General features: G+C 42.2%; 1 protein-coding gene across 2 annotated transcripts in view; it reads right to left on the bottom strand.

The window, feature by feature from the left end:
- The window catches only part of PCSK2 (proprotein convertase subtilisin/kexin type 2), a 135,557-nt gene that overhangs the window by 81,309 nt on the left and 39,422 nt on the right, over positions 1-14,826 (bottom strand). For both annotated transcript variants that reach the window (XM_014966447.1, XM_014966446.1), the window contains exon 2: positions 7,983-8,087. In XM_014966447.1, the coding sequence (XP_014821933.1) occupies positions 7,983-8,087 (105 nt within the window). The remainder of the gene's footprint in view (positions 1-7,982; positions 8,088-14,826) is intronic.

Here is a 14,826-nt window from a genome sequence, read left to right as displayed (position 1 = left end):
GGACTTTTATTTTTGGAAAACTCTCCGTGAATCTGCACAGCATTGTCTTCACTTATCAGTCTACTATCTTCCCGTACGCTCATTTCTGGTTTTTCTAATAGAAATAATTTTAGCCTACCCTGTAATTTTAGTTACGCACTATATCCATAAGACACATGTATGTTTGATTTTGATGTCATTTCAATAGTCTGTTATTTTATTATGTGCCGCTAATGGTGCTTTTTCATATAATACAGCTATACAAGATTTCCAATGTTCTTTAATGCTAATGTTGGGGGATTGGATTTTTTTCTCCCTGAAGCTGTCTTTCTAGTTACAAATAGAAATAATAGATCAATTCAGTTAGGCTTTTACATCATGCTGGATATAACTGCATTTGCTCCAATAGCAAATTGTTTGAAATATTTAATACTCCATACTCAATAGTGTTGTGATATTTTACATCAGAATTACATTGCACAACACAAATACATAGAGAATCCAAATATGAGCCAGTAACAACACACTTAATATCAGGAATTCCAAACAGAAACTAGGACATTCTTCAGCACATGCTTAAGATACTCACTCTGTAATGAGGGCGACTCCTGTGTCAACCTAAGTGACAGCTTAAGTATCTGAGTGACTCTAGGCATCATTATTTTTTATGTCAGAAAGACAGAGTCCTTTTTATTCTTATTAGAGAAACTGACTCCTGTGCAATAATCGTGCTACCTCAATTAAAGAGCAGCTAAGTGCTTTACAGGTGGAGTCAATGTTGTTCAACTTTGCAGGGCTTTCTGTGGGCAATTAATTCCCATCAACCTCTTTCTGGGCACATGTAAAGTCTGTAAAGGCCAGGGACAAGAAGAAATAGGACTCCCTCAGATTCCATTTTCAAAAAGCAATCACAGGGCATGTAGCATTCGTTACTCGCAGTGACAACAGCCATACTATGTGTATGGTACAGTCATGAACCAAACTTGCTAGTTCCCCGAATCTCCGATTTTTTTTTCCTTTGGACATTATCCCAAAAACAACATCACGGCCTAAAGACTAGATTACCCTCTGCACTCTGGAGGCACAGCAGTACCCCCTTTCTTCTGTCATCAGCACCAGAGTGGGAAAATAGTTTCCTAAGTTGTGGGAAAACATTTTTCCTCACTCATCAGACACTCAAATCTACTCTTTCCAGGCCTGTTGATTTCTTTTTTGGGGTGATGAAGATTGTACAACACACATGGCTTATTTCCTACCAGCTGTGTGGCCCTTTCTCTTTCCATGTCTGAAGTGCAGGTTGAATTCCACCTTCCCGTGAACTAACTAACTGCATCTCCCCTTTTTTTTTTCTTAAAAGGCTGTGCTGTAATCTTTGCTGCTTCTTCCTTTTCATCTTCTCAGATAAGCCCACTCATGAACTCGTACATTTAAATAACCATCCACCAACATCTGCAACAGGTCTAAATATCATAAAAGCAAAATGCTTCATTTAAGTGTTAAACTCTCAGTAATAAGACATACACCAGACCCATTATTAGATGATCTAATACACACAGTTGACAAGTTTCCTCATGAAAATTGTGGGGGTTTTTTCTTATAATGCTTGCCAACTGGCTTCTTTATGGATTAGAAATACAAATTCTTAGGGAAGGGCCCTGAGCTATATGGGAAACAAACCAAATATAGTTCAAAATAATACCCACATCAGAAAGTTATTAATACAAAAAGCAGACATCCCTCGGGACTGGACCAGACTCTTGGAAACCCTTCCTCACATACGTTGGATAAAGAGAAGATGACTTACTCCAGAAAGAGATAAACCAGATCCATTCATGGAAGACATTGCCTGTTTTCTGAACAGCATGTCTTCAGTTCTTGTTTGGTGAACAAGCTGGCAAGGCAGCTTCAACCAACAGTCTGTAGGTTTGCGGGTGGCTGGGGTTTTTTTCAGCACTGGAAAGAACACATTTCCTCTAATGAGGCTGTTCAATATTTATTACAGGTACTTAAGCAGAGCTTTTATTACTTAATGTTCCATTTCCTTCCAAAAGGATAACACCGATGCTCATGTAATGCAGCCCTATAGTCTCATAAAATTGATGGCAGCTCCAAACTTTTCCTGGGCATAATCCTATCAGCATGCCAGCCCCAGGACAGCATACATTAGGGCAAAATACTGAACAGACTTCACTGCGAAGTCTGTCACCTCTGCCATCTGCAGCATGAATTTACATAAAAGAGATGAAAACATGAAGGGCTTTTTATCCTGCTATTTTCTCCTGTCTCGCCATCCTATCACACACATCCATACTTCCCTGCATAGTAGAGAACTGGACAGGGGACCTGAAGCTTGCCCCCAAGATTTGAGACTGGGTAGCAAATCCTGGGCATAACATTTACTTTGCATAACGTTTATCCCCACAGAAGTTTAAAGTTGCCCCTTTGCTTCTAGGAGCGAGTCATCTTTCTTCTCAGAGGGAAGAAGCCTCTTGGCATACCTCTTAAGCTCCAATCAAAAACTTAGCAGGGAATGAAAATCACTAGCACTGGCCAGGAAGCTGGAAACCAAGATGAAGGCCATGGAGCAGGAGTGAAGATGTGAAATATAGCCATTTTAATAAAACTAACTGTAAGATGCTCTTATTGCTACATGCCAGGGACAGAATTGCCTGTCTCCAAAAGGCTGGAGAAACAGGTTACACCTCTACAGCAACTACAGAGATCTGACCAAATGTGCAAGGAAAGCTACAATGCCTCCTGCCCCTTGAATCTCCAGGTCACTGCATTCTACACTTACTGCAGAACTGAGGAAAAACTTGGTTCTCCTGATCCTATCAAGAAGATTTTCCTTTGTTGGAAAGAGGAAGATTTGTGCTGGCATCAACGGGGACTGATGCAAAAGGCTCCACCCTTAACTCTTCTCAAGCCTGTCATTAATGCTGCCAGAAAGGGCACTGCAAGTTGGCTTACATTACACTGCCATTGCCAACAGCTGCTGCTTGTTAAGTGGCAGTACTCTTCCCAGCCTGCTGGCCCTTTCCCTCTGTTAAAGGTGACGACGGATGAAATATTCGGCTCTGGCAACCCCCTGCCTGGCATCACAGGGCATTTCTGCCTTCACAAGTTGCAGCAGTCTGACCACAAGCCAGTCACATTAAAGGGGCATCAGAGGGATCTCAGGTGAAGAAGGATATGAAATATTTTGATTTATTTTAATTAAAAGTTTAGATCCTCTGCATTTACATCTGCCTTTTCTTCCCTCGCCCATTGACACAAGCAGTTTGGGAGTACTGTTAACCCTGAGCACCTAGAAAGTACACCTTGAAAAAGCTACCCATCTGCCCTCCCCAAACTCCAGTACCAGCATGGGTATCAGCCAAGTCTCCCTTTCTAATCCCCTGCTGCAACACAAGAATTGCCGTCACTGGGATGTTTACTTCCAAAGAAGTCATCATCTAAATGTGCCAAACTCACTCGCTCTCGGTGGAAGATTTTCATTTCACCTTCCCCCCTCCACACGTATATTTATTCCCCCAACACCAACACAGATGCACTCACATACAGATATCAGTAATGGGACTCAGCTCTTCTCTGTATATTAAAGCCTCTTTCTTGAGTGGGATTAATCTTGGCAGCTGTCTGACAGGAGAGACTGTGTGGGAGGAAAATGGTTTTATCTAAAACTTGAAAGAAAGCAAAATAATCTTCGAGAGAACAAACTGTGTTTCAACTCTTGCTCCTTCAGTGGAAGACTATTTACTAACAGAAAATACCCAAAACCAGCAAAAATATAGAAGTACTGCTCTGAAAGGTAATACAACAACCGTGCATTTTTTCTTTCATGCTACTTACGTGGCCACTTTTCAAATATTTATTAATATTGCAGCTGAGTCTCTCCATAGGAGGCCAGAATCTGAGTCAATTTTGAAAATCAAATGAAGCAAATCCCATGGTTTTCTTTTATTTTTTTGCAGAAAAGATCTCCGCTTCCCATCCTGCCTCTGCTGTACTTTCAGAGATGGGAAAGCTAACAAACAAGACAGCATGAATTATCTCTGTATTTCTGATTTACTTTTCCAGAGCAATAACATCAATGAAACATACCACTGTTCTTTATAATTAAAAACCAAGTTTGCTCTTATAGAAGCTGTATTTCCCCTTGCTGGCAGGGAAGTCTCTCTTGGAAAAGGTCATCTAGCTCTGAAGTTGCCCTGTGACCTGCTCTGAGGAGGCTGCACGCCCTGATGTCAATGTGGACACCCTGTTTCCAGCCTCTTCAGTCTATGCTTGTCCTTCTCCATGTCCCCCTCAGCTCATGGGCTGGCTCCACATCCAAGTCACTCAACCTTTTTTCTGACTCTTGGCTCTTGTTCCAGCCTGTCCCATTTGTTCTCTCCTCACCTTCACGTTGATGTCCAATCCCACCCTACCTCAGCTGGTCAATGGCTTTATGTTGCTTTGTGGCCCCTTGCCTGCTGCTGTCACCCTGCTGTTTCCTGTGCCCATGGGTCACAGCAAGAGCTGCCTCCCTGCCTGCAGCTCCAGGGCAAAGCACAGCAGCTACTTAAGTGAAGTTTCCCAAGGCAAATCAGAGCTAATGGCTGACCTTTTGGTCTGAGAAATTTCAGCTGAAACAATTAACAGATAAAGGCGGATGAAAGTGCAATTTCGCCTGGATAATGCTGGATATCTTGCTGCTATGCCTTATCTCATTAAAAAATTCCAGCTTTAGCATGTAAAACTGTTAAAGGTACTTTTTCTCTCTGCCCAGAATCTACTTGGCACCAAAGGTACATATGGTAAAATAACAAAATACAAGTGCACCTGGAAGTCATGGAAATTTGCAACTGACACAAAAGATTCATTTCTGAGCAAACCTCTCCTGGAAGATTCTCGGTACCTCAGAGAACGTGATTTAAATAACTAAACAGTCTCCATTTGAAATGGTTCCCTTCACTGTGGCATTTGCCATCCTGACAGTGAGGGTCCCTGAGAGGACTGTACTGACAGCAAAAGCCACGGTGCTTCACACACCTGCACTTTTTTCTTGAGCAGTTCAATAGCACAACACACTACATGACACTATTACATATGCCTTCACCTGCTGCCAGTACTGCTTCAGGCTTCAGCAGCACTAACGTATTAAATAATGTCAGATCGATCCTATTTGGGGCTGCTCCTCAGAATAAAGGTTCAGTTCTTGCTGGATCTCTAGGAAGGCATCTTAATAATGCTCCATTCCCACCCTCTTGACAGCGATGTTTACCACACAACCATTGTATATGTTTAGGGTGTCTCCAAATTATTTTGGGAAAAACATACAGTAAATTTTATACAACAAAGCTTTTTTCAGCATTTTAAAAGACATGCAGAGCATGAAAATGATGCAGTAACCTGCTTGCATAGTGCTCTGCCATCTATCTCCCCAGACTCTTGAAAAACCGACATGGTTCCTCAAGAGACTTACTTGATTAAAGAACATTAATTAATTGAATGAACATCTGTGCTGTTTTTCAACTAATAATTAAAATTAGCTAGGAATTGTAATCTCCTTAAAAGTGAAAAGTACACAGAATAACTGCAGCCTACTTTCTCACAACATTTGGGTAGGGCTAAGCAACTACAGCATTTCCCAGAATGGTTCCCCAGAGATTTGTGAGGCCTCGTGGTAGAAGTTTGCTTCCTGGCCAGCCTGACAACAGGAACATTTTATTCTTGGCTTCATGCGTTAACATATTATCCATGACAGTGCTGACATTTGTTGCTAAGTAAAATTGAATGTAAATGGTCTAGAAAGCTGCCATTAAATTTAGAAATTATTTTTTGAGTTTGAAATTAAGTACTGTCAACACAACTCATGTTTCCACTTACACGCAAATATGATAAGAATTTTAATGACTTCTCCAAACTCCGTGTATACAAGAAAGAAGGGAAATAAGATTAATTATTTTAATTGCTCTGAAACTGTATTATAAAAAGCAACCGACCTATGTGGTATCATAAGAGCTCAAGGACTATCCAACAGGACAGAGTAAGTAGGAGGGCTAGCTGAGAAAATGTCATGCTACATGTGCAAATGAAATGTTGCTTCCATCCTCCTACCATCCCTCAGCGTAACCCACGAGGTCAGGATACAGGCAGGATCATCCTTTTTCTCACACAGAAGAAATTCTTAGTTATTTAAACATGGGGCTTTATTCCCTGAGATCAAAGGAGGGAGCCAAGGAGAGCCAAGCCAGTGGGACACAGCACCAGGTAGAAGTGGAGATTAACAGCAAAAATGAGATTTCACTGCACGTGACAGAAACCAACTAAGAGTCTAGACATAGAAAATATCAAATGACTGCAAACGAAAACATCTCTGAACGAGGAGGCAGATTCATTTAAGCTGTTCTTAGTAGGCCGGCAGACAGTCTACAGGCAGTCAATGCAAAAGCCAGACTGGAATGAGTACAGGAATACTCAGCCGTGTAATATTGAAGCTGCAGTGAGAACTGGTAGATTCATACAAATATCATAGATATTTGTAAAATTTTCAGAGGTTTACAGAATATTTATCTTCAGTACAGAATCACCTGCACAATGACTGTCCTCAGTCACTAGTTTGCAACATACTTACTTAGTTGCACACTTTTTCTGAAATGGCATTTAGCAAGATTGGGTGGTTCAGGGAAATGAAAGACACCTCTCAGAATATATCTGCTTAGTATCCTCTAATTGTAGATGGTTTCTGAACCATTTATTTTCTGACCCCTGCTTGGGAAACAATACAAGGGAAGCCTGAGAAATTCCATTCAAGGCAGGTTGAATGGGTCTCTTCCTCACAGCCTGTACCCAGTTCCTGCGTTAGAGAAGGGGGGCAGGAAGAGGTACCTCAGAGCACTGGGAGACCAGCAGCAGCCCCAGGAAGCCTGCGAGCTCTCAGCATCTCAGGCTGAAGTGACAGGGGTAGGCAGCACCTGGAACCTGTGTCATTCACTCGCATGGCTCCCAGCCACAGGAGCGACCAGCTGTGTGCATCCCAGCTGGACCTGGGCCTAGAACCACTTGAAATTTCATCAGAAGTAGGAAAATTAAGCTGGAAATTCATCAGACCTTGCTTGTTCTGGTATCACAACATTCTTATTTAACCTATTTTTCTTGTCTTCCTACTCAGTTTTTCATAGGCATTCCAGTACTGTATAGTATCCGTCAATAACATTCTATCTGGAGTAAAACTGTCCCCCCCTCCTTTTTGCTCACAGTGCAGAGAGTTGAAAGCCTACAGAAGGATTAAACAAATAAACTATTTGCTATCATGATACCATTCCTCAGGCTTATCTACTTTCTTTGGTCAGTAAATACACTTTTTGTGCCACTTGGCCCCACTCCAGCCCAGTATTATACTGGTGTAAGAACTCTGAAGAAAAGAAAAAGGAATTTGGTAGCGCCAGCTTGTAGCATCCTGCAAAAGGGGCTTTTTCCTCCTGTCTGAGGGATTTATACCTCTGAAAACTAAACACACTATTTGCAGACTGTCAGCAAGAGCCTCTAAAAGAAATACTGAAGTCTGACAGCATACACTCTCTTAGTATCTGCAGTGTACACCACTCTCTGAGAAGAAGTCACAGAGTGACTGCAGAGAAGATGCCACCATTCACACCACAAGGTATTCTGGGCTGGCTGACCCATGGAGTAGCAGGATGCATCAGGGGAACAACTGGGGGATGTACCCTGGACGGCCACTGACGTGTCCCGGAGACATGTAACATGACAGTTTCCTCAAACCAGGACACTGAAATCTTCTGAAGAGCTAATAAATCCCACAGAGTGTAGGACTATTTGTAGTAGTGAAACAGTAGTTGTTTGGGAGGTGTGCATATATGGCAGTTACCAAGCTTGAAACAAGCATGGGAGAAAAAACACAGCCATAACCACAGATTTGGTCATCACCCTGATCTCACCAAAAATAGTCTGTGTCACAAAAAAAACACGGTAGGTGCACATAATGATGAAACGCTTACCCTGGAATCCTTTTCCAGATGAAGCTTGTGTTGCAGACTGCGTCTTCTCCTGGCCTTGGCAATGCCATTATGATAAAAGAAGTATCCAGTATCTAAAAAAGGGAGCTGAGGAAGAGAGAGAGAAAAAAATGTCACGGAGATATTGGCTACTAATAAGGATGACATGGAAAACTTTTACTCGTGAAGTGACTCAGGAGTCTACAGCAAAACTTGTGAAGAGTTATAGCAGGGGGCCCAAATCACTTCTGAGAATGTCACTTCTCAGCTACTTTTGAAAAGTGTACACAGCAGCATTAAAGTTATTTGCTACAGGTTTACAAGCGTAACCACACTTGTACACATTGGGTACTACTTTCACCTTATGTTTAAGGTCAACAGTGCCAATATTTCTGAAGGGCTTCCCCAGATCACATCAGGATTAGTTCCTATTTCATGAAAAAGCCAGAATAAAAGAACAAAATGAACTGCAAATGATTTGAAACTACCACAAACCATCCTTCAGCAACAAGGTGTTACACAAGTGCTTTTCTGAGCCATTATAATGCATCCAAACTGATGCCGTACGCACTAAAGCAGAGCAATTTCCACTCTCTCAAAAATACAGTATTTGGAATGTCTTCTGAAAACCAGGAAGTGTAATGGAAGAAGAACATTAAGAAAGCAGACAGTTCACAGTGTCCGGCTGGGAGAGGTCTTATACAGCTTTCCTAAGACATTTCAGCAGCAAGCAAACACCTCCCGAGGGCTTTCCAGCCCCACCTAAGGCACGGTGTGAGGAGAACAGCATCCCACTTCCAGCAATCCATTAGAAAACTCCATTTGCATTTCAAATTCTACAGCTTTTTCACCATTCCAACTTAAAAGAGAGATTCTAGTTGAATGTTTAAATCTAAGCAAGTAACTATGTATTTTTAAACTAAGCTTCTCTTTGTAAAAGTTCAAAAAAAAAATGGGCTCTTGTTGGGAAGTTGTATGTTAATGCTGTGAACATTTCAACTTCAAAGGTTAGCCCTGCATGTAAAATAACTACTTAAAAGAGATATTCCAGCACAGCCATGACAGCCCCATTCCTCTCCTTTTTATTATCTACACTTCATGATATAAACCTCTTAGGAGTTCAAAGTTCTTTACCAAAAACCTGATACCGACGTCTAGATGGAATATTCATTGTGGAAACCCAGGCTGAACAGGGGTAGCAGGATCTTGCTGCCATAAGACAGATTGTTACTGCGTAGAGGTATACACGGTTCACAAATACAATTTTCCCTCTATGAAATTATCTCCTGTTTCATTACATCTATCACTATATCTGGTGCTGCTCTGCAAATATATTTGGGCACACAGGTGGAAAGGGGTGGGAAGGTGTCGCAGTGTAGGCCGGGCTGGCCATTGACAAGACAACAGATGTTCTCCGACCTTCCTCTCCCTCAGAGGAAGAAGAGATATTTGTGAGTTTAGAAAAAACTAAACTAATGAAATAGTAATAATAAAATAAGAAGGAAATAATTAAGTAATGATTATATAAAGATATATACAAGACTGTATATATTTTTATATATACAAAATTGTATCAAGCTCCCAGAGGATGCCACCTGCAGCCCCAGAGCAGTCTCAGTGACCACAGGAACAGGGTTCCGGAACGCTCTGATGGGGAAGGAAGTTAGACAAACTCACAGGATCCTCCTCATTGAAGAGGAACCCTTGGAGAGGAGCCAACCTGACCCCTCTGCTCCCTCAGCTGTTCTGCTGAGCAGGGCAGATGGGACGGGACACCCCATTGGTCAGTTTGGGTCACCTGACCCGGCCACCCCTGCAGGGGGTAAACAAGCTGGTCAGCTGGGCCTGGTACCACCTGAGCCTCTGCCTCAGCAGGGAGTCTGCTCCCAGGCACAAACCAGGCCAGGATGGGAGACTCACGGGGAATTCAAGGAATTGTCAGTTGGAAGGGACCTTCTAGAGATCATCTAGTCCAACTCCCCTGCCAAAGCAGGGTTGCCCAGAGCACATCACTCAGGGCTGCATCCAGGCAGGGCTTGAAGGTCTCCAGAGAAGGGGACTCCACACCCTCCCTGGGCAGCCTGTCCCAGGGCTCTGGCACCCTCACCACAAAGTTCTTCCTCAGATTTGAGTGGAACTTCCCATGTTCCAGCTTGTGCCCGTTGCCCCTCGTCCTGTCACTGGGAACCAATGAAAAGAGCCCGGCTCCATCCTCCTTCAACCCACCCTTTAGATACTTGTAAACATACCTAAGGTCTCCCCTCAGCCTTCTCCAGGCTAAAGAGCCCCAGCTCTCTCAGCCTTTCCTCATCAGGGAGATGTTCCAATCCCTTAATCATTTTTGTTGCCCTACGCTAGACTCTCTCCAGTGGTTCCCTGTCTCTCTTGAACTGGGGAGCCCAGAACTGGACGAATTCTTAAAGTTTAACATTTGGTCACATTCAAAAATGAGTATGTGAGCTTTTGGTTGGTTTTGGTTGGTTGGTTTTTTATATCAATGAAATCAAAACATTTCATTTTCACTTTTAAAATTCCATGGCGTGTGATCCATAATAAAGTAACTATAAAAAGGGAAAAAAAAAACATTCTGTTCTGATAAAATTACCTCCTTTTAAGTGTATATAAAAGGTTAAGGAGATTTCATCAAAAAAAACTGTGGTCCTTTGGAGCTGATTTGTGGGCTAACTGGTGAGTTTTTCTGGGCAAATAATCAGAATATTTAGCATCAGCTCCATCCACTTGCTAAGAACACAACAGCTCCAACACAAGGAGAAGTGAGGCTACAAAAGCTCATGGCAGCTGTAACAGCAGTCTCCTACCCTTCATATCCATCCTCAGAGCCGCAGCTCTTAAGGCTCAAATCCTGTCTGGGTTTAGGTCCTATTTTAAAAAGCTGATTTATTTTTCGAAAGCCTATATTGACATCTTTAATAACTGGGTAATCAAGTATTTCCATAATCCAGAGTTTGGCAACAGATCTGATTGTCCAGGAAATGGCCCTTCCCCCATGCCAGATACATTACTCTCAAAAATATGCAGGGGAAAAAAAGTCTAAATAGCCAGATCAGTTACAGCTTGAAATCCATCTCGCCGTGCTAACCGTTCCCATCCATCGCAAGCTGCGGTCCAATTACCCCTCTAATTCTCACAGTGAAATCAGGCTGTTTTCCTTCTTTTTATCTCAGTATGAACCATTCAAATCAATTCCAGTCAAATATTGATCCTGATGTTCTTCCATTAAGGAAGACTCTCAGCAATTTTGAGGATTTCTGGAAACGTATCACACATATTCACTGTGTGTTTTCTGTGTATGGTTAAGTTTTTAGTGCCACTTAGAATGAAGCAATATATTATATAGTAAACTTATAATACCAGTGTATTCAAGTCAAGTAAAACAGTGACCAGATTTGTGGACAAACTCATGAGTAAGCCTGACTGAGACTAAGACTATTCCACGGCTTCCACAGATATCCCAGTAATCTCAGAAGAAGATTTTTACAGTTTGCACGGTTTTCATACACATTCAACAGAACTGGGAAGGACAAGACAGGAAGGCAGCTAAGTGAGGCAATAGCTGGAATATGACATGATCAAACATGACACTGGATTGTGAATAATTAAATAGAAGAAACTGAGCGATTTGCAGGAAGAATCTAAACTCTTCAGTAAATCCTTAAAATTAAGGAACGTACACACAGGAGAAGTCAGATGCCAGCAAAGGACCCTAAAACATTGCAGACTTGGATAAGGACCTCGCATTAAGATCTGCGAATACCAGAAGCAACATCTGAAGTGCCCTGGTTTTGATCAACTCTTGCTACTGAGCTGTAACTGCTCCACAGCCACCATCCAGCAGGACACAGGTAGCTCCCGGCACGGTCTTCATTCCCACTATTCACTTCTCCAGGAGGTCTACTCTGATTTGGAGCCGGAGCAAAATAGCAAATAGCAAAATGAACAGTGTCTGTAATGAACTGAAATGAAGCCAGAAGGACTCCAGTACATAAAAAAACTCCAAAGCGTCACGTCACCAGCAGTAGCTCCTCCGTAATATTCTCGTCGTAAAGCTAGAATCTTATTTGAGTGCAAATCCTATTCCAGCAGCAACAGCTGTGCCCGTAACACAGAGGAGTAACGCACTCAGCCTGGTGGCTCAGGTTCTTTCTGTAAGACAGAAGCAAAGCTTCCTGCCCTCAGAGAAAAAGTAGCAATTATGTAAGATAACTAATTACTGGAAAGCACTTGAATATTGAAGTGAGGAGGATTATTTAGAGTGAGAAGAGTCTACTATTACCTTGATGTATAAATGCAGTTCAACAGAAAGTAGGACTCTAAGAATCTCAGGAATTGTGTAGGAATTGCAATTGTAGTTGCAATATTTGTATAAAATTACTGGTGCAGAATGCATACAAACAAAACCAGAATCACAAATACAACACAGCAAGTAGAGCAAAACCTCATGCATGCACCTGTCTCCTTTTCTTCAGATTTGCAAGCTCTTTGTGGTTATTAACAATACTATCTAAAGATGAAATCCAGCTTAACCTCCTTCCTGAAAAGGATGCAGACCAGAAAATATCTTTTAAAAATTCAGCATTCAAATAAATGGAGGAAAAAAAAACCTCTTCAAATGGAAGAGGCTTATCTGGAAAGCAATGGCTAAGATGTACCATTCGGTACAGAAGGAAGCAGGAAAAAAGGTGACAGAGTCTCCTGATGAGGCCTCAACTACTGATCTGCTCCAAGAAGGAAAAATCAGGGACAAGGCAGCCTGTTCTTCATAGGCACTTGCTCTAGGATGGGGCAGCACACACAGGTCCCTTGGAGCTGATGGCTCCCATCCCATTTTGTCTACTTGAGAGAGAAAAATCAAACTGCACTTCTCTTTTTGGTCTCACCTTGGACAATATACACAGTAGCACTAGATATAGTTTTGCCTCTCTGACAGCAAAGGACATCAGTATCACCTGCAAAGTGGTGCAGGGGTTTAAAGAAAAGAAGCCACACAAAGACTAAATTCAGGCACTGATCCTTATTCTAAAACAGCAGCAAAGGGGCCACCTTGGGCAAAGCTAACACTGAAAACAACCATAAAAGCATCAGCGGCATCTGACCAGAAGAGCCTGTCCACAGGAAAAGTATTACAAAGCTGAAATAAATGCTAAAAAAAAAAATAAATATTTAAAAGTATGTTGAATAAAGCTGCCAGTGGTATTGGTACTTTCCCTATCTCTCCGCAAGAGGTCCAGCATTCACAGCCTGTCACTGGTTTTAAGAGGTGACAAATACAACAGGAAAATAAAGAGGAACCTCAGTTCCCAGGCTTGTATTTAACATTACGTTTTACTGACTCATTTCAGGGCTCTATCTGTTCCCCATACATCTCACAAGCAAATTAAGGTGCTGACAAAATGCTTAAGAACAGATTGGATAGCCCCCCTCCTGTTTTAATGGGGCTGATCTCTGCCCAGTCTTCCCATGCAGCCTTTCATGCTGTACCACGTAACACAGCATCCCTCCAGCACACTGCCACCTTTTGTGCATCATTTCCAATGATTTGTCCTCGATACTGTAATATCCTAAAACCGGTGCGCTTGAACCTATTGTTAAGGTTCCTCTCCCAAGTTACCAACAGAGACAACAGTCCATAACAACTTTCTTTTGAGCAAAATCATTTAAAAATGCAAGCAAAGGGTGATTTTACCCCAGGGTCGCCTTCTTTGATCGCCTCCAAAATCAGCATAAATGGATCCATCAGTGAATGACATTCACAGAAAATCCTCATCCAGCCAGGCTGACAAAGACCCTCCTCAGGGTTTCCTGCCTGCCTTAGGATGAATATGCAGGCAGACATGCAAGGGTTCAAACACTGATGCTAAAGAAACCCTTTGTCTGCTCTGAGGAAAAAAAATAGTACACATCCCACAAAATACAAAGAAAATTTTAAAAGATTAAAAAAAAAAAGTATACTTTAACACAAAGCATCTCTCCCCCCAGAGCCCAAGCACAGCTCCTGACTTTAAAAGGGGCCATAAATCTGCACAGGTGAGCTCTTTCATCCCATTACTGCTCAGTAATTACACCAACAGAAAATACAACCTAAACCTGGAACGAGTAAATGTATTTGGAGCCTTCACAGGCCCCACAGACCTCGCTCCTTCGGTTGCCATTATAGGTGAAGCACAACAAAGTGCCTCCCAGCAGAAATTAGAAACCTTTTAGAAACCTTTTCATCCTAGTTTCATCAAATGCACTGAGGATGCTTATAAATATTCAATATGAATTTTTAAACTCTCTTTCTCTTATTTTCCTTAACCCCAATTAGCATTAGAAATCGTTTTACTTTTAAATACACAGATGGGAGCCAAGTCTGCAGTCAAAGGCACTCACTCACTGTGGCAATGAGGGCTACATAAGAGTAGAGTCAGCTACAAACACAGGCAGCCCCAGGCACCAAATATCACAGAACAAAGCACCAACAGGAAAGGATTAATTCAAATGTTGGTGGAGAAATAGGAAATAGCACAGAGGACTAAAGCTGTACCAGAGCTTACCCAACATGAAATCCAATCCACTGTGCCCCCACGGCCCCAGGCAAGGATTTCACACTTTCTCATTAGCGTGCTATAATTACTCCGAAGGCTCAGCACAAGGATCCACACAGGCTCCCAACAGCCCTGAAGACTGCCACATTCAGGTTCAGGTCTGAGTGTTATGGCTTAGTCTTCCTGGCTCGTTTCTCATTGCATCTGTGTCTTGTTTAGCTGCCTCCACCAAAGCCTAATCTGCTTGTCTTGGCAAACCTGGCAGGTGGAGGTCTTAGCCAGAGGTTTAACACTCCCAAAAC

Source organism: Calidris pugnax, unplaced genomic scaffold, assembly GCF_001431845.1.
Source record: "Calidris pugnax isolate Ruff unplaced genomic scaffold, ASM143184v1 scaffold31, whole genome shotgun sequence".
NCBI lineage: Eukaryota > Metazoa > Chordata > Aves > Charadriiformes > Scolopacidae > Calidris > Calidris pugnax.
The sequence above is the reverse complement of the archived record's forward strand: the minus strand, read 5'-3'. Positions and strand labels throughout refer to the sequence as shown.